This window comes from Eleutherodactylus coqui, chromosome 4, assembly GCF_035609145.1.
Source record: "Eleutherodactylus coqui strain aEleCoq1 chromosome 4, aEleCoq1.hap1, whole genome shotgun sequence".
NCBI classification, from domain to species: Eukaryota; Metazoa; Chordata; class Amphibia; order Anura; family Eleutherodactylidae; genus Eleutherodactylus; species Eleutherodactylus coqui.
In genome coordinates, this window is record NC_089840.1 from 50,359,350 (window position 1) to 50,384,432 (window position 25,083).

General features: G+C 44.2%; 1 protein-coding gene across 1 annotated transcript in view; it reads right to left on the bottom strand.

Moving 5' to 3' along the window:
- LOC136626475 (putative gastrointestinal growth factor xP4) overlaps window positions 1–25,083 on the bottom strand; it is a 55,568-nt gene that overhangs the window by 7,656 nt on the left and 22,829 nt on the right. Inside the window, exon 4 of the mRNA XM_066601535.1 lies at window positions 12,835–12,978. Coding sequence (XP_066457632.1) covers window positions 12,835–12,978 — 144 coding nt within the window. The remainder of the gene's footprint in view (window positions 1–12,834; window positions 12,979–25,083) is intronic.

A 25,083-nucleotide genomic window follows, 5' to 3' on the forward strand; every position in this document is an offset into this window, starting at 1 on the left:
CAAAGCAATGGTTTTATAAAATCGCCGGACCCATGCGCATGCGCAAATCGCGGCTAAAAACGCCCGTCTGACTAAGGCCTCAGCCTTTTAAATCCTGAGATTGCACTGATCACAGCATCTTAAGCATTAAATGACTGGGATCATGGGTCCTCAGCATTGCAGCTCGAGCCAAGCTGCCATCAGACAACTGGTATAAGGTAACCAAAATACTGGTACAATGGCACGGCGAAATTAGATTGACAAAAGAAATGTTGTTTTTAAAGATGAACCAGATGCCATTCATTATAAACTTCATTTGTCGGGCTGGATTAGACTGATCATGTGCTAGAATGGAAATAATAAGGTCTATCCCAAAATCATGAGGGATTTCAGAATGCAAAGATGTGATGTCTAGGGAGGTCTGACAAAATAGTGATGACATATCTCGCAGTAAAATATCAATATAATGAGATGGTTACTTGTAAAGGAGTTGATAGCAGAGCTTATAAGTATGCCAGGAGGATTGTTGATGTATTCATGCATCTTGGGTAAATGATAAAATACATGTGTCATACATTGTCAATTACTAGGAAGTGCTTTTCTTACCTTGTAACAATGTGGCGGGCATGGCCTTGCTGGACGAGCTCAAGGAAGTTACTAGAGCTGGAGCTATTGGGGTAGGTTGGCAACAGTATAAACAACCCCAATTGCAAAAAGGTTGTGTAAAATGTAAATACATGTAAAAAAGAAAGGTATAATTTAGAAAACATATATACCATAGTTTATTCACAATAGAACACATCTGATGGTGAAATGGAGACATTTTTACATTGCGTTTAAAAATTTTACTTATTTAGAAATTGATGACAGCAACACATCTCAAAAATTGTGACAAAAGTTTGGAAAAGTAAGTAGTACTAATGAAAATAAGCTGGAGGGAGAATCTTCTACTAAGTCACATGACTGCTTATAAAAAAGAGCATGGTAGAGAGACAGATTTTTTCAGAAGCAAAGATGGTCAGAGGTTCACAATCTGTGAAAAATTGTAGAATGATTTCAGAAAAATGTGTGCTCAACATAAAATAGTAAAGACTTTGAATATCCCACCATCTGCAGTATTTAATCTCATTAAAAGATGTAGAGAAACTGGAGAAATTCATGTACACAAGGTGCAAAGGGCGACAAGTGTGAAGAGGCCTGCGCACTCTGAGCGGTTTCTAAGATATGGCTGAGGAACCGTGTGAGGGTTGCAATGAATTCAGCATACTCTTTATAATCTCGTGCACCGTTGAAGGTATATAACAGGATCTGAACGACTACTGGAATTAGGTAATCGTGACACCAGTGCCTGGATTAAAAGCACTTGGGAGTGAAATAAGACTAAGGCCTCAGTGACACGGGCGCATCGGCACCCGTACACCGGCGCTGATGCGCCCGTGTGACTGACACCAGCAGACGGCCGTACCTGAAGACGGCCGTCTCTCTGCAGCGCCGGAGGAAAGAACATGTGACCGGCTTCATTGACGGTCATGTGTTCTTTCCTCCGGCGCTGCAGAGAGACGGCCGTCTTTAGGTATGTCCGTCTCCTTCCTGCAGTCACACGGGCGCATAGGCGCTGGTGTACGGGTGCCGATGCGCCCATGTGACTGAGGCCTAACACATGTATGCAGGTAAATGACAAGCACACCATTTACTTTCAGGTCTTTGGTTGTCTGCATTAATATTAAGCTCCAGAGATTGCATATACGACTCGTATATACACTGTTTAACACTTTATACACGGATAAACAAACTTTGAGGAGGCAGCATCTGAGCTAAGGAAGAGCTATATAGAGATCTGACGAGAAAATACCCCTTATCAAACCCACTAGCAACCACAACTAGCAATGCTATGATCGCTTCTGCAGTATGATGTAATGTCATAGCATTACATCAAACTGCAATCTAACAGGCAGCCTATCAAGGCACCACATGGGGATTCAAAAGATTTAAAGTTCTCAGAATTTTACATTGAAGGCACATTTTTCAGAAATTGTTCCACAATTTTAGGCTTCTTTCAAACGAGCGCATATCGGCTGGCAGATATACACTACATTGTTAGTAAAAAATCTGGTGAACGGGCGCACAAATCAAACATTTGTGCGCCCGTTCACATGGCCTGGTAAGGCCGGTGCAAATGCGCTGTGCTCACCAGGCCAACGCCCATTTCCCCTCCCTCCCCATCTCAGGCTCACCTCTTGTTCCTCCCTGCTTATTCTGTGCAATGGGAGGGGGCATGACGGGGCGGTGTTAAGCGCCGGCCACTCTGCCTCCTCCCATTGGTGGCTATAAACAAGGGGTGGGATGTGGGTGAATTTCTGAAAAATGTGCCCTCAATGTAAAACTGTGAGAACTTTGAATATTTTTATACTATTTACTGCAGATGGTGGGATATTCAGAGAATGTGGAGAGATTCGTGTGCACAATGGTCAATACTAATATGTCTTTAGTTACTCTACATTTTAAAAAAAGGAATACTTTACCTAGCAGGTGTGGTCCTGGTCCCTTTCACTGCTCTTCAGAGCTGGTAAGGGTTCCCATACTCCTCAGAGCTCATACAACATCACTTCCTGGTTACAGGAATCCCACCTCCAGGAAGCGAGGGCTGTGATGGGTTCTTCGACCACTGCTGAGCCAATCAATGCAGCACTGGATGAACGAATGAAACAGCTGTGATTGGTTCATCCAGCAGTGCATTGATTGGCTGAGCAGTGGTCAAAGAACCAATCACAGCCATCGCTTCCTGGAGGTGGGATTTATGAATCTTATAACCAGGAAGTGATGTTGTATAATCAGCCAAGGACTGCAGGAACCTCCCCAAACATGCAGCAGGAGGGACCTGGACTTAGACCAACCCTGCTGTAAGGACTGTGGAGGTGGACTGTGGAGCAGGACTGTGGAGCACATTTGACAGCCAACCCCAGCATGGGAGGTAAGATACCGGATGGACGAACTCTGTATGCAGATAGAAACTAGGGAAGTTATCTTGCCCTGAATTAATAACCAAGAGGTGAGACCCCTGCCTATAAGTGGAGCACTGGTCTCGATAAGGACAACCCCATGGTCTTCTTCTAGGCACTGACTGACCCTGGCAGGAAAGAAAACCTATAAAATAAATGACAGAACAATACCGGGATGTACAGGAACAAAGGAGGTATAAACTGACTGGACAGAGAGGCAGACTCATGAGAGTGACAGACAACTGGATACACAAACGGAGAACACACAACATGAGCAAGAAGCAAGGAATCTGTAGAAGCAGCGGCTGAACATGAAGTGAAGTCTCATCAACACTGCAGCAACGACTGAAAGGCCCAGAGCGACTATTTGGAGCAGTGATTAGAAAAGGTGCATCATCTGAGCAGAAAACCCAGAAATCATTAACCCTAGGAGTGTTGAATGAGAATAAATATAAGCTCAGGGAACAGGAAAAATGGGACGACGCCTATTTTTGCCAGACACTGAAGCAGAAAATTGTGTCTGAACAGTGCACCTAACACCTGCTAGGTAAGTAAAATAGGATATTCCTCAAAATAAAGACCTAGTGCCTCTTTTGGGGCAAAAATTAATATAAGACAGGGTCTTATTTTTGAGGCTAGTTAACTAAATATGACATGAATTCAGCACTTCTCATCAGTGGAGAGTATGTGGAATAAATGTAAAGTTTCATCTTCCTATCTCGTTTCTTTCTGGGTAAAGCCAAAGACTTATCAGCAGACCCTCGTATAGCATGAATTCAGCAATTTGCATAAAAGTAAAAAAAAAATTACAATTACTTTAATTGATAAAAGATGTACTGATTATATGTATATACACTCCTGAGTAAAACTAGGTACACCCTCTTTGAATTTTACAGTTTAAGGGTGCATTCACACGAACGTATATCGGCTCGGTTTTCACGCCGAACCGATATACGTTGTCCTCATGTGCAGGGAGGGGAGGCAAAAGAGCCCAGGAGCAGGAACTGAGCTCCCGCCCCCTCTCTGCCTCCTCTCCGCCACTCTGCACTATTTGCAATGAGAGGAGGCGGAACGGGGGCGGGGCTAAGTTCTGGGAATTAGCCCGCCCCCATTCCGCCTCTCCCCATTGCAAATAGTGCAGAGGGGTGAAGAGGAGGCAGAGAGGGGGCGGGAGCTGAGTTTCTGCTCCTGGGCTCTTCCAGCCTCCCCCCCCCTGCACACGAGGACAACGTATATCGGCTCGGCGTGAAAACCGAGCCGATATACGTTCGTGTGAATGCACCCTCATGTATCAGAACTAGTGATGAGCGAGCATACTCGCTAAGGGCAATTGCTCGAGCGAGCATTGCCCTTAGCGAGTAGCTGCCGGCTCGAGAGAAAAGGTTTGGGTGCCAGCGGCGGGCAGGGAGCTGCGGGGGAGAGCGGGGAGGAATGGAGGGGAGATCTCTCTCTCCCTCTCTCCCCCCCGGCTCACCCCTGCTGACTGCCGCAACTCACCGCTCCCCCGCGCCGGCACCCGAACTTTTTCTCTCAAGCAATTGCCCTTAGTGAGTATGCTCGCTCATCTCTAATCAGAACATTAAAAAACTGTGGACCGTTGAAGATCATGAAGTTAGGTAGATACAACCCCAGATTAATGGCATCACATGAAAAATTACACTGCTGCATTATTTAACACGTGGATCAAAATCCAGAAGTAGTGTGTGACAAATTAAGTACACCCTTACTGCTTCTATAGGAATTAATAAGGTAACTTCCAGCCAGGTGCTCGTAGTTAAATGTCCTTGATCATCAGTAATTAGAAAGACTGGGGCAGCAGCCGGCGGCGGCAGGGAGGCAGGTGAGTATGTAGATTTTTTATTTTATTCATATTCCATCCCACACTGCCATCAATATTGCAGTTGTCATAAAACCCCTTTAAGACAGCTGTGCATACAGTAAATGTCCACAAAACGCAATGAACTGAAGCTACCCTGTAAAGAAGAGGGCCCGATATTCTTTAGAACGTTCTGACATACAGATATAGTCATATAGAGCATGATTATTTCAAGTTACTTCTGCTAAAGGTGACTCTAGAAGCTAATGATTAACCCCTTAATGACATGGCCTATTTTGGGCTTGAGGACGCAACGATTTTTGGCAGATTTTCTTCTCCATTTATCAAAAGTCATAACTTTTTAATTTTTTCATCAATACGGCCGTATAAGGGCTTGTTTTTTGCGTGGCAAACCGTAGTTTTTATCGGTGCCACTTTTGGGTACATAGACTCTATTGTAAAACTTTTTTTATGATAGCAGGAAGAGAAAACGAATCAATTCTGCCATAGATTTTTTTTTTTTTTTTACAGCGTTAATCATGCAGCATAAATGAGACAATCCATTTGTTCTGCGGGTCGGTACGGTTACAACGATACCAAAATTCTTACATTTTTTTTCGTTTTTTTCACTTTTCTGCAATAAAAAACCATTTCTGGGAAATCTTTTTTTTTTTCTAAATCGCTGCATTGAAAGTCCTGTAACTTTTTTTTTTTTTTTGTATGGAGCTCTGTGAGGGCTTGTTTTTTGTGAGACAAGCTGTCGTTTTTTATTGATACCATTTTGGGATACATACAGCTAGTTTGATCACTTTTATTGCGTTTTTAGAGAGGTAAAATCCTAAAAATTAGCATTTTGCCTCTGTTTTTTAGCGTTTTTCTAACGCTTTTTTTCTGTGCACAGTCAAAAGCATGTGCAACTTATTGTATGCGTCACTATGGACGCGACAATATGAAATATGTGGGGTTTTAATTTTTTTAAATCTTTTTTTATGCTAATATGAGAAAAAGCATACATAGATCTACATAGATCGCGGCAGGGAAGGGTTTAACATTGGGGGGCGCTTCTCCGATGTGACTGACAGCCGGTTCCCGCTGCAGGATAGCGCGAGATCATAAGTGATCTTGCGCTATTCCCAGGATGTAAGTTTATGCCCTGTTGCGGGAAGTACCCCGCTGCCAGGACGTAAACTTACGCCCTGGAGCGGGAAGGGGTTAATGGGGTATACTAAGTTTTTCACACACCGCTTCTGCATTTTTGCCTTGCTTTTCTTAAACAAATACTGACACGGTGTAATTTGTCATGTGCTGTTGTTCATCTGAACTTGTACTTACCTATTATAAGACTATTCCAAGGACCAGATTTTTTGTAAAATCATAGAATTCAGAGAGGGTGTACTTATTTTTGTTTCAGATCTGTAAAAATAAAAGCATTATATAACATAGTAACATAGTTTGTAACGCCGAATGAAGACAATGTCCATCTAGTCCAGCCTGCTTATCCTCCAGTGTTTTTGATCCAAAGGAAGGCAAAAAACTCCAAGAGCAGGAGCCAATTAGCCCTTTTGGGGGGAAAATTCCTTCCCGACTCCCTAATGGCAATCAGACTGTTCCCTGGATCAACCCCTAATAGTTCCTACCTGCCTGTATACCTGGATTAACAATTAACCTAAGATTTATATCCTGTAATCTCCTTCCGCTCTAGAAAGACATTAAGTCCCCTTTTAAACTCCTCTATGGATTTTGCCATCACCACATCCTCAGGCAGAGAGTTCCACAGTCTAACTGCTCTTACAGTAAAGAACCCTTTTCTGAGTTGGTGATGAAACCTGCTTTCCTCTAGACGTAGCGGATTCCCTCTCGTTACCGTCGCAGTCCTGGGTATAAACAGATCATGGGGGAGGTCCTTGTATTGTCCCCTCATGTATTTATACATAGTTATTTGATCACCGCTTAGCCATCTTTTTGGTACAGTAAATAATCACAATTTGGATAGCCTCCCTGGGTATTCCAGTCCTCTCATTCCATGTATTAATTTAGTTGCCCTTCTTTGAACCTGCTCCCGCATTATAACCTCTTTCCTGAGCACTGACCAGAACTGTGTACAGTATTCCATGTGAGGCCTGACAAGTCCCTTATATAGTGGGAGGATAATGTTCTTGTCCCTCACCCCTATACCTGTTTTGATGCACCCCAAGACTTTATTGGCTTTTGCAGCCGCTGACTGGCATTGGTTACTCCAGTTTAGTCTACAATCTACTAGCACCCCCAGATCCTTTTCCATATCACTTTTCCCTAGCAGTACCCCATTTAGTGTATATTGGTGACATCCGTTTCTCCTGCCCATGTGCATAACCTTACATTTATCAATATTGAACTTCATTTGCCATTTTTCTGCCCAAGCCCCCAGTTTATCTAGGTCCATTTGTAGCCGTACCTTGTCCTCCGTTGCATTGATTATATTGTATAATTTTGTGTCGTTTGCAAATATTGATATTTTACTGTGCAGCCCCTCTATCAGATCATTGATAAATATATTGAACAGAATGGTGCCTAATACTGTGGCACGCCGCTAGCGATGGTGGTCCAATCAGAGTATGAACCATTTATTATCACCCTCTGCTTTCTATCTCTGAGCCAATTCTTTACCCCGATACACACGTTTTCACCCAATCCGAGCTGTTTCATTTTATATATCAGCCTAATATGTAGCACTGTGTCAAATGCTTTAGAGAAGTCCAGATATATGAGATCAATAGACTCTCCCAGGTCAAACCTAGAGCTTACTTCATCGTAGAAGCTGATCAGATTGGTCTGACATGATCAACCCTTCATGAACCCATGCTGGTGAGGAGTTATTCTGTTGTTTTCCTTGAGGTACTCTTCAATGGCATCTCTCAGAAACCCCTTGAATATTTTTCCCGTTACTGAAGTGAAACTTACCGGCCTGTAGTTACCAGGCTCACTTTTGGTCCCCTTTTTGTAAATTGGAATCACGTTGGCAATGCGCCAATCCAAAGGTACAACCCCAGTCTTGATAGTATCCACAAATATTAGATATAGCGGCCTAGCTATCTCAACACTTAGTTCCTTTAGTATCCTTGGGTGTATTCCATCTGGGCCTGGCGATTTTAATCTTCTTTAACCGGTTCCACAACTCCTCCTGGGTTAGGTATGAGATATTTTGTGAGGGGTTTATTTTATTCCCCTGCATCTCGTGTGGCATTTTCTTTTCGTTTGTGAACACGCTTGAAAAAAAACTATTTAATAGATTTGCCTTCCCTCCATCATCTTCAATGATTTCTCCTGCATTATTTGTTAAAGGGCCAGTGCTCTCCCTGCAAATCCTTTTGCTGTTAATATAGTTGAAAAATAGTTTCTGGTTGATTTTGCACTCTTTGTTGATCAGTCTTTCTGCCTCCTCCTTAGCAATTTTGATCTTATCTTTGCATATTTTGCATTTTTCCCTGTACGATTTTAGTGCTTCTTCGTTGCCTTCTTGCTTTAGTAGTGTGAACGCTTTCTTCTTTTCTTTTATTGCTCCCCTTACCGTCTTGTCGAGCCACATTGGTTTCCTTTTACTCGAAGTTCTCTTATTTTTAAAGGGAATGAACTGCTCACATGAGGTGATTAGGATCCTTTTGAACTTTTCCCATTTATCCTCTGTACTGATATTTTTGAGGATGTTGTCCCATTTAATGTTACCGATAGTAGTTCTAAGCTGATCAAATTTTGCTTTACTAAAGTTCAGTTTATTTGTCGCTTCCTGATAAGTCTTCCTATTGATTGACAGCTGGAAGTTGATTATATTGTGGTCACTATCCCCAAGTGCCCCTCAACCTGTACGCCCTTTTATTTGGTCCGGTTTGTTAGTTAGCACTAAGTCCAGAATGGCTCTCCCTCTCGTTGGTTCTCGCACAAGTTGGGTAAGGTAGTTATCTTTAATTGATCTCAAGAACTTATCACCCCTATGAGATTTGCAGGTTTCGTTTTCCCATATTATATCTGGATAATTAAAGTCCCCCATGATAATTACTTCATTGTGGTTTGACACCTCTTCTATCTGCCTTAGTAGTAAGGTTTCAGTTTCTTCTGTTGCTTTTGGTGGTCTATAGAAAACCCCTATCAGGATTTTGTTATTTTTTTCTCCCTGTATTTCTACCCACAGAGATTCCACATGTTTCTCTCCTACACCTATATCTTCTTGTAGTCTCGATTTTCAGTACGATTTGACATACAGACATACCCCTCCCCCTTTCTGGTTCCCACGGTCTCTTCTGAAGAGATTGTAACCCTGTAAATTCGATGCCCAATCGCACTTATCATCAAGCCATGTTTCCATTATTCCGACTATATCATGGTTTTCATCGGCCATTCTTGCTTCAAGCTCACCCACTTTACCAATCTGACTTCTTGCATTCGTGGTCATACAATTTATACAGTTTTTTTGTTCTTTAAATTCGTTTTGTTGCTAATAGTACTATTGGCTGATCTGTCAGTTCTAACTGTACTAACCCCATCCCCTGCTCGACCCCCTTCCCATTGCTTAGACCCAGGTCACTAGCTACACTGACTACCTCCCTATTTCTCTTTTTGCCCTCCTCCCAGTTCCTAGTTTAAACACTCCTCCATCCTTCTAGCCATCTTCTCCCCCAGCACAGCTGCACCCTCCCCATTAAGATGCAGTCCGTCTCTACGGTAGAGCCTGTAGCTGACAGCAAAGTCAGTCCAGTTGTCCAGGAACCCAAATCCCTCCTTCTTACATCAACTCCGGAGCCACTTGTTTACCTCCCTAAGATCCTGCTGCCTTTCTAGTGTGGCCTTAGGTGCAGGTAGTATTTCCGAGAAAATTACCCTGGAAGTCATCGCCCTAAGCTTGGACCCTAAGTCCCTGAAATCATTTTTGAGGGCCCTCCATTGACCTCTAATTTGTTCATTGGTGCCAACGTGCACCATGACTGCTGGATCCTCACCAGCCCCTCCCAGTAATCTGTCAATCCGATCCGCGATGTGTCGAACTCGAGCACCAGGAAGACAACACACCGTTTGACGATACCTGTCTTTATGGCAGATTGCCCTATCTGTCCCCCTTGTAATTGAGTTCCCCACCACTAGGACCTGTCTAGCCTGCCCTGCGCTTCTCGTCCCCGTCTCACTGGAGCAGTCATCTCCCTGGCGTTCTGAGGGCATGTCGTGCTGCAGCGGTGCTGGCTCAGTAATGGCATCCCCCTCATCTGCCAATGTTGCAGACTTGTTGGGTTGTGCCAGTTCAGGACTAGCCTTCCTGGCTCTCTTCCCTCAGTGTTGCCAGTTGCTCATTTAGATCCAGGATTTGGGCTTCTAAATGTGTGACGTCCACGTCTCTTGCGCAACAGTATGCACCCTCGATCGGCTGATCAAGGAATGTATACATTGCATAAGTAGCACACTGGATGACATTGCCAGGCATGGAGCTCATCCTAATGGGGATCTACAATTTACTTGTAAAAGTAGTGAAGATAGACTTGCTCACACACTGCCACCTATGCACAACCGCTTACACGCTGATGCCTATGTACAACCGCTTACACGCTGATGCCTATGCACAACCGCTCACTCACTGCCGCCTATGCGTAACTGCTCACTTGCTGCCGCCTATGCGCAACCGCTCACTCGCTGCCGCCTATGCGCAACCGCTTACTCGTTGCCGCCTATGCGCAACCGCTTACTTGCTGCTGCCTATGCACAACAGCTTAGTCGCTGCCGCCTATGCGCAGCCGCTTACTCGCTGCCGCCTATGCGTAACTGCTCACTCGCTGCCGCCTATGCGCAACCGCTTACTTGCTGCCGCCTATGCGCAACAGCTTACTCGCTGCCGCCTATGCGCAGCCGCTTACTCGCTGCCGCCTATGCGCAACCGCTCACTCGCTGCTGCCTATGCACAACCGCTCACTTGCTGCCGCCTATGCGCAACCGCTTACTTGCTGCCGCCTATGCGCAACAGCTTACTCGCTGCCGCCTATGCACAGCTGCTTACTCGCTGCCGCCTATGCGCAACCGCTCATTCGCTGCTGCCTATGCACAACCGCTCACTCGCTGCCGCCTATGCGCAACCGCTCACTCGCTGCCGCTTAGGCGCAACCGCTCACTCGCGGCCGCCTATGCGCAACCGCTTACACGCTGCCGCCTATGCTCAACCGCTCACTCGCTGACGTTTATGCGCAACCGCTCACTCGCTGCCGCCTATGCGCAACCGCTCATTCGCTGCCGCCTATGCGCAACCGCTCACTCGCTGCCACCTCTGTGCAACCGCTCACTCGCTGCCGCCTCTGCGCAACCGCTCATTCGCTGCCGCCTCTGCAACCGCTCAACCCCCCCCCCTCACTTAATCACCAAGTCCTGCTGCACTTACACCTTGCACACAGCCAATTATCCTTGACTTGTAGGTGCATAGATATATTCTGTCAGGTGTCATGGGGCTCTTGTACAAATTTTGCACTAGCCTCCAGGAGCTCTTTAAACAAAATCATGCTTAGGCACCTTCACACTGCGTATGCTGTAACACAACTTTTTTTGTGTTACGAACATGGCTTTTTTGTGTGCGTATCGGTGTATTTTACTGTACTTTTTCTGCTTACAGGGCATGTTTATTTGTGGCAAATAGAGGCACCAATTGAAATAGCTAATTAGTTTCAGATGTGTTCTTTTCCCAGTGTGATTAGGCAGTGTTTCACGCATCTCTTTGCATATTGCACATGCATTTGTGCACTCTCCATCGACTACTAAGGAAACCTTTGGTGCACAAATAAGCAGAAAGATAGGGCAGGATCTTTTTTGCGGAGCCAAAATGCGATCTAAGGCCGCGGTCAGATGAGAGCTTTTTTTGTTCGCTCCTATGTGCACAAAAATAATTGTGTCTATTGGAGCCATTGGTTCCCTATAAAGTTTTCAGATGTTCGTCTTTTGAAGGCAAAAAATACTCGAAAGTGCAAAAGATGCGTGCCTGTAATGTGTGTGCTTCGCATAAAGTTACAGATATGACAAGGGATGAGGGGACTCCCAGAGGATTTTGTTAATCCCTGCGGGGAGTCCTCTCATCAAGGGACTCCCCATGGGGACAAAAGAATCCTCTGTCACAGCTGTGGCGGTGAATCGTGATGCCATCCCATTGCTTTTAATGGGGCCAGCGCCTCTGCCGCCCTATTAAAAGCAATGAGATGAAGGCAACCCCTGCATGGATTTTCAGGGAAGGTTCTTGAAAGATAAGCCTTTTTCTGAAAATAAGCCCTAGCTGCTTGAAAAAATAGAAAAAAATATATACATCACCTCTCCGGCGGTGTCCAGCTTCGGAATGTCTTCTCCCTGGCTCCCCAATACTCTTCTAAAGCACTTTTCCTGGCTGTGAGTTAAAAATCCCCGCCTCCTGAAAGTGCTGGGTCTGATTGGCTGAGCACTGTGACCAATCACAGGTAGCGCTCAGCCATTCATTAAATGACAGCTGAGCACTGCCTGTGATTGGTCACAGTACTCAGCCAATCAGAGGCAAAGCTCAGACATTCATTGAATTGCACAAATCACAGGAAAAGAAGACAGCTGGACCTCATCAGGCATTAATAGCCAATCAATTCCACGTAAAGGGAGCGTTACGTGTATGTGAACTGGCCCTGTACAAGCAAAATGTACAGTACTATGCGCTGACATATGTGCAAAATGCTGATTACCTGGCTCTTGAAACATCGTTCATGCAAAAGTATGCTGCGTTGAGGTGAACATATTTGCCCATAGTCTCATCTGAATCCGTCCTAATTCCGATTTCTACCACATCAGTACTGACAAATGTTTCTTAATCCCAATATGATTACTAGTGAATGACTGCTGATGAGTCCCTCTGTACTTCTCATTGGCAGACAGGGTTTATGATCATATAGCTCCCCGTTACAATAGCCCTCAGTTTTTTGATGCCCTAGTTTAAAGAGTCAGTAGTGATGGGGTCCCTTAAGAGAACCGGACAGTGCTAGAACATTCCTATTTCATCCATGGATAGTGCAGTGCATCATCATTTACCTTGGAATTGGGGGTAAAAACAGCACTTAGCGTTGGGGATACTTGAGTCATAACAGCAGCCTTTGGAATAACAAGCCTTAGCATCTATTCCAGGAAAACCACATTCTTTCCTTTCGTAGGGTTTGACAGAACACAGAGCCGTATCTGGAAGTAAAACAAAGTGAATGCTGTTATTGTAATAAGATATTTAAGGCTAATTTTACAACAGCGAGTGAGATATCGGGCCCCAAAACTTGGCCCCATATCGCGCTCGCCAACATGTAATGTTCCTGCTGAAGCGAGGGGTTTTTGTGTTAAACAGGCCTCACATCACTTCAGGGAAGTAGCTAAAAGCCGCGACGGCGGATCATGAAGTGTTTCCGATTGTTTGCAATGGGAAATTTTGCATCTCATCTCACTTGCAGGCGCCTATCACACCGTGTAAGGCTCTGAGGGAACGCCCAAAGATAGGTCATGCTGTGATTTTTTCCTGCCCCGCAATGCAAAACAAAATTGCTCAAATGTTTTATCCCATTCAAAATAATGGGGTTTATATTAGAAAAGGCTTCCTGATGGTACGGGTGATTAATGAGAGGAACAGGTTACCACGGGAGGTGGTGAGTTCTCCTTCAATGGAAGTGTTCAAACAAAGGCTGGACAAATATTTGTCTGGGATGTATTAGTGATCCTGCACTGAGCAGGGGGTTGGACCCGATGACCCTGGAGGTCCCTTCCAACTCTACCATTCTATGATTCTATGAAATGAAATTCCTTTAAATCAGCATCATCCAGAAAGGTGACTAGTTCATGTACAACTTTACCAAACTTCTTACTAGCCGATCATGACTGCCACCCAACTTTCCGGGAAGCAGATGCAACTGCTTTTATTGTCTGTTCAGACAATGACATGAAGTAAGATGTAATTGGGGAGGGCCAATGTGTTGCCAGGGCAATAGGATGCCAGATGCTGGTGTCTGGGCTTGCGATTGCCTCTAATTGCTGTTGTAAGTGATAAGGCATTGGAATCATAGCTGTTGTAAGAGGTGGCTGCTTAGGTGCTCTGAAGCGACTTCCGATCATGTGCAACAGAGCCACAATGGCCTCTTCATGCCGTTATTGCAATTGTTTTTTTTTTATAATAATAATGATTCGTGACGCCAGTGCTACACTAGCACAAAATTGTAAATGTGATGCAATTAAGAAATCAAAAGAACCAGGGTTTAAAGCGTAATAACTGTATTTTCCATTTCTTTGTTGTTGTCAGTAGCGATCATATATCAGTGCACACATACAAGCCTTTCATTAAAAGGGGTTATTCTCTTTACATGTTAGGAGTATGGTTAACAGGAATAATGCACATGGGGTTCTTCGGGTTACAGACAGAGATGATGCTGTGGGTAACATATGACAGCGCTGTTAATTTTCCTTGGGCCGGTTAAATGGCTCTTCAGCAGCATGAGCTGTGAACAGTATAAACCTTCTCTGCGCACTTTAGGCCTCATGTCCACTAGCAAAATTGAATTGCTGCGGAATCCACATTCAATTTTGCCCATAGGGAATCATTGGCCATCCATGGTCAATTAAATTGAATTTTGCACCCGCGGATGGCACTTTAATAGATTTGCATTTTTTCCGGAAAAACACGGCATGCTCCATTTTATCGTGGATTCCGCACGGATCTGCCACATTGTTATCACATTGCTAGGAATGCGTGCGGATATCCGCATGAAAAAAAAAACATTTAAAGCAAATCCCTGTGGAATCTGTGCGGATTGTATTTTTCTAGTGGACATGAGGCCTTACTGTTCTGATCTGACTGAAATCTCACTGACTGATGATCTTCTCACTACTACTATGACACAACTCCTCTCCTACCTCTCTCTCTCTTTACCCCCAAACTGCAAGACCAACTACCTCCCAACTGTCACTCCACTGGCTTGTAGCCAATCAAAGTTCAATCTGCCGGCAACCAATGAGAATTATCTGTCCACCTGGCAGATTATTAATAGCTCTGTCAAAGGGCAAATTAAGTAGTGGTTAACCCCTGCTGGTTATACATGAACTGAGCGCTGCCATTTAAAGGCAAGGTGCTTTTGTAGGGCCCTTTGGGCCACTACACGGTTATTGTTGAAGCCCTTTTTTTGTATAAAATCATTGTATCCGTATTGACCTGTACAATAAATTGAACACGCTATTCTTCTTACATTGCAAAAACCCCTGTAAAAAATGGAGGCAAATGATTATTTTGTTACTTTTGCTTCCCAAGAAACCCAATAAAAGTGATCAAAAAAGCCTTACCAAAATGGTACCAACTAAAATTGTAGCTCATCATACAAAAATATGCCCTCATAGACCTCCATGTACAAAATAAAAAAGTTACAGGACTTTGAATGCAATGATGGAAAAAAAAGATTAAGATTGTGCAAAAGGGTCAAACCTAAAAAAGTGTATAATATGTTTGCTATTGTCGTAATCATACCAGTCTGCAGAAAAAAATGTATCATGTCATTAATGCTGCCTGATTAACGCTGTAAAAAAAACCCTGGCAGAATTGAGGTGCGGATAACGGCGATCACTTAAAGAAAAACAAACATAGCTGAGATCCTGGAGATTTCATGGGGGCTGCAGTCCCTGGGAACGTCCCCTCCGTGAAAGGAGGTCAAATTACTTGCCTGAGGCCTCCAGTGATGTCCCCCGAGGGGATCTTTATGTGCGGACCATTCCCCAGCTTCAACGCATGCACCCATTGGCAAAATGGCGGACACAAGTGCAGAAGCTGGGGAGGGCTCAGGAGATTTAAAGTCTCCTTGCTCTCGGCCTGGGCACAGTGACCAAGGGCTGCAGTGAGAAGTCCCTGGTCACGTCATCGCCGTTATCCAATGGAAAATGGTGATCCCATAAAAGTTAAAAATGGTTGACGTTTTATCTCCCTTCACTAATGCAATCGGTGAGAGGAGATTAAACTTCTTTCCAGAAGCCACCACATTTGGACCCCAATGTGATTTTCCTCCACGGACCTTCCTCAAATGCTGCACAATGGCGGTCACATGCGCAGAAACCAGGACCCAGAAATTTAAATCTCCTTGCTACTGGCTATCAAGGAAAGCTGAGAGCCTGGAGCAGTGGTCGGTGGCATGATAAAAAAGTAGCGATTTACCTTAGGCCGGTCTCACATGACCAAATAGAAATTACAGATTTCGCATGCATTTGATCCGTGGTAATACGTAGATCAATCAAATGCATTGGATTACAGAATTCGGCTCACATTATCAGGTTGGAATTATGTAATCCACTCGCAAAAAACAGAACGTAGCATGTTGTATTTTACCACGGATATCCAAGACATAGAGCCCATTGTGCTCCAGGGTTGTGGATATACCCACAGCCCATATGCAACTACATTGTGTATGGGCTGCGGGTACCCGCGTCATTGCTAAGCTACGGCACGGAAAATATAAACAAAAAACTACAATACTTCAATACTCCAGTGTGATACATTGTCTATCAAGCTCAGCTAGAGGCTGAGCCTCATAGACTACCAGAGATGGCAAAGCCGGAGGCCATCTTCAAGCTTCCAGAGGCAATAGCATCCCATTGGTACCACATGATCATTTAGCAATGAGATACCAATGGGAGTCTGATGGGTGACAGGGAACGCCCATTCCCTCTGTTAGCCTTTTAAATGCTGAGATTGCATTGACCACAGCATGTTAAGCATTAAATGACTGGGATCATGGGTCCTCACTCAGCATTGCAGCTCAAGCCAAGCTGTCATCAGACAACTGGTATAAGGTAACCAAAATACTGGTACAATGGCACGACAAAATTAGATTGACAAAAGGAATATGAAAAGGAATGTTGTTTTTAATAATGAACCAGATGCCAGTCATTATAAACTTCATTTGTCGGGATGGATTAGACTGATCATGTGCTAGAATGGAAATGATAATGTCTTTCCCAAAGCATGGGGGATTTTGGAATGCAAAGATGTGATGCCTAGGGAGGTCTGACGATACGTGGGCTTCCATTGGATGTCTGACAAAATAGTGATGACATATCTCTGCAGTAAAATATCAATATAATAAGATGGTTACTTGTAATGGAGTTGATACCAGGCCTTATAAGTAGGGATGAGCGAGTATACTCGCTAAAGCACTACTCGTTCGAGTAATGGGCTTTAGACGAGTATCTCCTTGCTCGTGCCTGAAGACTCGGTGGCCGACGCGGAGCGGCGGGGGAGAGCGGGGAGGAACGGAGGGGAGAGCTCTCTCTCCCTCTCTTCCGCCCGCTCTCGCCTGCTCCCCGTCGCAACTCACCTGTCAGCTGCAGTGGCTCCCGAATCTTCAGGGACGAGCAGAGAGATACTCGTCTAAAGCACATTACTCGAGCGAGTAGTGCTTTAGCGAGTATACTTGCTCATCCCTAGTTATAAGTATGCCAGAACGATTGTTGATGTATTCATGCATTTTGGGTAAATGATAAAATACATGTGTCCGAGGGTTGTCAATTACAGGGAAGCGCTTTTCTTACCTTGTGACAATGTGGTCAGCATGGCCTTCCTGGATGAGCTCAAGGAAGTTGCTAGACCTGGAGCTGGTGGGGTAGGTTGGCAACAGTATGTACAACGCCAATTGCAAAAAGGTTGTGTAAAATGTAAATACATGTAAAAAAAAAGAAAGCTATAATTTAGAAAACTCATATAACCTTATTTTATTCACAATAGAACACATCTGAAGTTGAAATGGAGACATTTTTACATTGCGTTTAAAAATTTCACTTATTTAGAAATTGATGGCAGCAACACATCTCAAAATGTTGTGACGGGTGACATAAGTTTGAAAAAGTAAGTAGCACTAATGAAAATCAGTTGGAGGGGGAATTGTCTACTAAGTCATATGACTGCTTATAAAAAAGAGCATGGTAGAGAGTCTTTCAGAGACAAATATGGTCAGAGGTTCACAATCTGTGAAAAATGGCTGAGGAACCGTGTCAGGGTTGCAATGAATTCAGCATGCTCTTTATAATCTCGTGCACCATTGAAGGTATATAAGAGGATCTGGACAACTAATGGAATTAGGTAATTGTGACACCAGTGCCTGGATTAAAAGCACTTGGGAGTGAAATAAGTTTAACACATGTAGCTAGGTAAATGACAGGCACACCATTTACTTTCAGGACTGTGGTTGTCTGCATTAATATTAAGCTCCAGAGATTGCATATACGACTTGTATATACGCTGTTTAATACTTTATACATGGATAAAAAAACTTTGAGGAGGCAGCATCTGAGCTAAGGAAGAGCTATATAGAGATCTGACGAGAAAATGCCCCTTATCAACCCCCACTAACAACCACAACTAGCAATTCTCTGATCGCTTCTGCAGTATGATGTGATGTCATAGCATTACATCAAACTGCAATCTGATTGGCAGCCTATCAAGCCACCACATGGGGATTCAAAAGATTTAAAGTTCTCACAATTTTACATTGAGGGCATATTTTTCAGAAATTGTTCCACAATTTTAGGCTTCTTTCAAACGAGCGCATATCAGCTGGCCGTTTTCACAGTCGGCTGATATACACTACATTGTTTGTAAAAAATCTGGTAAACGGGCGCACAAATCAAACATTTGTGCGCCCGTTCACATGGCCTGGTAAGGCCTGGCACAAATGCGCCGAGCTCACTGGCCCATCGCCCATTTCCCCTCCCTCCCCATCGCAGGCTCACCTCTTGTTCCTCCCTGCTGATTCTGTGCAATGGGAGGGGGCAGTATTATACACTGTTTAATACTTTTTACACGGATAAACAAACTTTGAGGAGGCAGCATCTGAGGTAAGGAAGAGCTATATAGAGATCTGACAAGAAAATACCCCTTATGAACCCCACTAACAATTTTGCCATTCCTCAAACACTGTGTTCAAGTTTTCTTTAGTACTCACAAACGTCTATGAAGATTCTCTACTTCTTATCTAAAGCTGTTGACCATTCGGTAGAAAGCAGAGCTGGCTTGAATGGACATCAGGTTTGGAAAAGCAAACAATCTCTCTCAGCATCAGGGTAGTTTATGAGCAAAGCAGTCCATAGAAGAACATTGATAGACTCCCAGAATATTGTTTGCTGCTTTATTTTACAAATAGTGCCAAAAAATCAGGACATGAACTTGAGAACTTGTAGTCCGAAACACGTTCTCAAGTTCATGTCCGGATTTTATGGCACTATTTGTAAAATAAAGCAGCACACAATATCCTGGGAATCTATCAATGTTTTTCTATGGACTGCTTTGCTGACGGCCGCCGGGACTGGATGGATTGACAAGACGGAGGAGGTGTTGCTGCCACAGCAGGTACAGCTGCCCTAAGCAGGTGAGCGTCCCTTTATTTTTTCACATAGTTTATGAGCAACTGCACACAGGATTTCTTGAAAGTTACATAACGTATTTCTAATTACAGCAGGACAGAGGAGGAGGAGGAAGCTGTATCTTTACATGGCTGTTAGCTTCCTCCGTTTCCATCTTGGTTTCTCTCTCTTCTGAGGTTTGCTGCCTCACTCCATACTCCCTACTGCCCTTCATTTCCATCTTCTAATACTGTTTATTATAAAAACCTGTGCCACTGGAAAATGAGCAAAAACCCCCACCTTTTTCCTCGCTCACGGGGCCTGTCACAGCTCAGCAGCTAACTGATTTACTATGGTGCCTAAACAACCTTAATTATTTAGTTTCCTGACTCCCTCTTCTCGTTAACCCCTTAATGACATGGCCCTTTTTTACCCATTTTCATTTTCTTCTCACCCCTTTTAAAAAATCGTAATTCCTTTATTTGGACGTTGCTGTATGAGGGCTTGTTTTTTTGCAAGACAAGTTGCATTTTTCAATGGCACTATTTAATGTACCATATAATGTACTGATAAACTTTTGGAAAAAAAAAAACGACATTCCACCATCTTTAAGTGCGTCTTGTTTCTACAGTGCACAAACTGCAACAAAAATAAAATGATAACATTATTCTATGGGTCAGTGGGATTACTACTATACCAAACTTGTATCCTTTTTTGTATTTTTTTGCTGCACTACTTTTATTTTTTAATTTTTAAAAATCATTTTCTGCTGCAATCTTCTGTGTGCAATAACTTTATTTTTCCATGAACATAGTTGTGTGACGGCTTATTTTTTGTGAGACATCCTGTCATTTACATTGTTACCATTTTGGAATGCATACGACTTTTTGATCGCTTTTGTATTGCATTTTTTCTTGGTGACAGGGTGACTGAAAAAGTGAATTTCTGGCCTTTTGTGTTTCGGATGATGTTTATCGTGCGGAGTAAATATGCACTAGTTTGATAGATTGGACTTTTACGGATGTGACAATACCAAATATGTATTTATGTGTTATGATTTAGATTTTTTTATTATAGATATGGCAAAAGGTAGGTGATTTAAACTTTTAATACTTTTTTTATTTTCACAATTAGCAAAACTTTATTAATCTTATTTTAACTTTTTTTTTATCTTCCCTAGGCAACCACAACTAGCAATGCTTTGATCGCTCCTGCAGTATGATGTAATGCCATAGCATTACATCATACTGCAATCTGACAGGCAGCCTATCAAGCCACCACATGGCGATGGCTTGATAGGCAGTCTGCTAAGGTAGCCCTGGGGCCCTTTTAGAAGGGCCCCAGCTGCCATAACACCTGCACGTCCCCCTGCGATCTCATCACGGGGGCGGGGGGGGGGGGGCATATAAGATGTAAAGGAACAAAGGAGGTGCAAACTGACAAGGATGAACAGAGAGGCAGACTCATGAGAGTGACAGAGAACAGGATACACAAACGGAGAACACAGAACACGAGCAAGTAGCAAGGAAACTGTAGAAGCAGGGGTTGAACATGAAGTGAAGGGAACTAAAGTCACATCAACACTGCAGCAAGGACTGAAAGGCCCAGAGCGGCTATTTGGAGCGGTGATTTAAAAAAGTGCATCAGCTGAGCAGAAGACCCAGAAATCATTAACCCGATGGCCGCCTGCAGACGAGCGGGTCGGATCCGGCAGCGAGAATTCTCGCCGCGCGATCCGACCCGAGCGCCTGCAGTGACGAGCGCGTACTCATCCGCGCCTGGCGGCCACGGCTCTTTCATGTGCCGGCTGCCGCGCAGCCGGCGCATGCGCAGACCGGAGCCGGCGGCCGGGTGAGTGCGTGCCCCGCAGAAAATTAGGACATGCCGCGGTTTGTTTGCCGTGCGAGATTTCGCGCGGCCAAACCGCGGCCGTCTGCATAGGAGTGCGTATTTTAATGCACTCCTATGCAAACTTTCAGCGGCGGAAATCCCGCGGGAAATCCCGCGACGGGATTTCCGCTCGTGTGCAGGCGGCCTAAGAGTGCTGAATGACAATAAATGTAAGCTCAGGGAAAATGGGACAATGCTAGAGATGAGCGAGCACCAAAATGCTCGGGTGCTCATTACTCGGGACTAACTTTTCGCGATGCTCGAGGGTTCATTTCGAGTAACGAACCCCATTGAAGTCAATGGGCGACCCGAGCATTTTTGTATATCGCCGATGCTCGCTAAGGTTTTCATTTGTGAAAATCTGGGCAATTCAAGAAAGTGATGGGAACGACACAGAAACGGATAGGGCAGGCGAGGAGCTACATGTTGGGCTGCATCTCAAGTTCACAGGTCCCACTATTAAGCCACAACAGCGGCAAGAGTGCCCCCCCCCCCCCCCCACTGTCAGCATAAAGATCGTTCTCCTCTGCCATAGCTGTAACAGCTGTGGCAGAGAAGAACGATGTTAGCCCATTGAATTCAATGGAGCCGGCAATACAGCAGGTTCCACTGAAATCAATGGGCTGCCGGCGATCGCAGGATGAATTGTCGGGAAGGGCTTAAATATATAAGCCCTTCCCTGCAATTCATCCAGAAATGTGTTACAATAAAAATATATACCGTATATACCGGCGTATAAGGCGACGGGGCGTATAAGACGACCCCCCAACTGTCACCTTATACGCCGGGAATACAGCGGAGCAAAGAATAAAAATCATTACTCACTTCTCCTGGCGTTCTGCGGCGCTGCTGCAGGCTGTCGCTCCCTCCTGGTCCCCGTCAGAGCATTGCTTTCTGGACACAGGGCTTGAAATCCCTGCCTCCAGAAAACAGATGTGCCTTCAGCCAATCACAGCCATTCAATGACATCATGGCTGTGATTGGCTGAAGGCACATCTGTTTTCTGGAGGCAGGGATTTCAAGCCCTGTGTCCAGAAAGCAATGCTCTGACGGGGACCAGGAGGGAGCGACAGCCTGCAGCAGCGCCGCAGAACGCCAGGAGAAGTGAGTAATGATTTTTATTCTTTGCTCCGCTGTATTCCCGGCGTATAAGGTGACAGTTGGGGGGTCGTCTTATACGCCCCGTCGCCTTATACGCCGGTATATACGGTATATATTTTTATTGTAACACATTTCTGGATGAATTGCAGGGAAGTGCTTATATATTTAAGCCCTTCCCGACAATTCATCCCGCGATCGCCGGCAGCCCATTGCTTTCAGTGGAACCTGCTGTATTGCCGGCTCCATTGAATTCAATGGGCAAACATCGTTCTTCTCTTCCACAGCTGTTACAGCTGTGGCAGAGAAGAATTATTTGTCTTCTATATGTTCTCAATGGGGTCGGCGCTGCTGCCGCCGGCCCCATTGAGCGCATATAGAGAAGAGAACAGGAATCGCAGATCGCACATAGGTGCGATCTGCGATTTCTATGGCCTAAGAAGGACCGTTGGGGTTCTTGAAGCCTAAAATAACTCCTAACGCTCTCCCTATAGCAGCAGCACCAGCAGCAGCACTTTCCCTGATTTATGTCAGAAGGCATCTGAGGCGAGCCGCGGGAGGGCAGATTTTAATACTCGGGTGACACCTAATCTCGCCAGCCACTCACTGCAGGGGGGTGGTATAGGGCTTGAACGTTGCAGGGGGAAGTTGTAATGCCTTCCCTGTCTTTCTATTGGCCAGAAAAGCGCGCAAATTTCTCAGGGAAGAAAATGAAAGTAACTCGAACATCGCGTGGTACTCGTCTCGAGTAACGAGCATCTCGAACACCCTAATACTCGAACGAGTATCAAGCTCGGACGAGTATGCTCGCTCATCTCTAGACAATGCCCATTTCTGCCAGACACTGAAGCACAAGATTGTGTCTGAACAGTGCACCTAGCACCTGCTAGGTAAGTAAAATAGGATAGTCCCTAAAAATAAGACCTAGTTCCTCTTTAGGGGCAAAAAATAATATAAGACAGGGTCTTATTGTCAAGGATAGTTACGTAAATATAACATGAATTCAGCAATTTGCATTAAAGTTTAAAAGAATTACAGTTACTGTAATTGTTAAAAAGATGTACTGATTATATGTATATACACTCCTGAGTAAAACTAGGTACACCCTCTTTGAATTCTACAGTTTTATGTATCAGAACATTAAAAAACTGTGGTCTGTAGAAGATCTTGAAGTTAGGTAGATACAACCCCAGATTAATAGCAGCACATAAAAAATACACTGTAGCATTATTTAATAAAAAGTAGATCAAAATCCAGAATTAGTGTGTGACAATTAAGTACACCCTTAGTGCTATCATAGGAATTAATAGGGTAACTTTCAGACAGATGCTCATAGTTAAATGCCCTTGATCATCAGTAATTAGAAAGGCTAAGGCAATGGCCGGCGGCGGCCGGGAAACAGCATGCAGCAAGAGGTGAGTATGTAGATTTTTTATTTTATTGCATATTTCATCCCACACTGCCATCAATATTGCAATTATCATAAAACCCCTTTAAGACAGCTGTGCATACAGTAAATGTCCACAAAACTCAATGAACTGAAACAACGCTGTAGTTTCTCTAGAACGTTCTGACATACAGATATAGTCATATAGAAAATGATTACTTCAAGTTACTTATGCTAAAGGTAGTTCTAGAAGCTAATGATTAAGGCCGCCTGTCCACGGGCGTTGCGAAGTCCCGCGACAGATCTCTGCCGCGGGGTCCACCGCCCGGGAGCAGGAGCCGCACACGAATCTCCGCCGGTCAGCCTAATCTGATAGATAGGCTGACCATGGAGAATTGGGGCAATTTGCAGCATGATTCTCCGCTCGTGGACACGGGGCCGGCGCTTTCCGCTGGCGAAATCACGCCCATGGACAGGCACCCTAATGGGGTGTACTAACTTTTTCACACACTGCTTCTGCATTTTTGCCTTGCTTTTCTTAAACAAATACTGCCACAGTGTAATTTGTAATGTGCTGTTGTTCATCTGAACTTGTATTTACCTATTTTAAGACTATTCTAAGGCCCAATGTTTTGTATTATGTTCTGATATTTAAAATCATAGAATTCAGAGAGGGTGCACTTATTTTTGTTTAAGATCTGTAAAAATGAAAGCATTATACAGCCAATTATCCTTGACATGTAGGTGCATAGATATATTCTGTCAGGTCTCATTGGGCTCTTGTACAAATTTTGTACTAGCCTCCAGGAGCTCTTTAAACAAAATCATGCTTAGCAGCTGCATATTGCATATGCTATAGCGCAACTTTTTTGCGTTACGAACATGGCTTTTGTGTGCGTATTGGTGTATTTTACTGTACTTTTTCTGCTTACAGGGCATGTTTATTTGTGGCAGATAAAGGCACCAATTAAAATAGGTCATTATTTTCAGATGTGTTCTATCCCCAGTATGATTTGGCAATGTTTCACGCATCTCTTTGCATACTCCGCATGCATTTGTGCACTCTCCATCGACTACTAAGGGAACCTTTGATGCACAAATAAGCAGAAAGATAGAGCAGGTTCTATCTTTTTTTGCACAACCGAAAAAAATTGTGTCTATTAGAACCATTGGTTCCCTATAAAGTGTTCACATGTTCGTCTTTTAGAGGCGCAAAATACTTGCAATTGCAAAAGATAGGACATGCGTGCCTGTAAGGACAGTGCTTCGCGTAAAGTTCTAGATGTGACAAGGGATGAGGGGACTCCCAGAGGTTTTTTTAATCCCTGCGGGGAGTCCTCTCATCATGGGACTCCCCATGGGGACAAAAGAATTCCCTGGCGCCTCTGCTGCTCCATTGAAAGCAATGAGATGAAGGCAACCCCTGCGTGGATTTTTGGAGAGTGGCTTGAAAGATAAGCCTTTCTCTGAAAATAAGCCCTAGCTGCTTAAAAAATATATATACATCACCTCTCTGGTGCTGTCCAGCTCCGGCATGTCTTCTCCCTGGCTCCCCCACA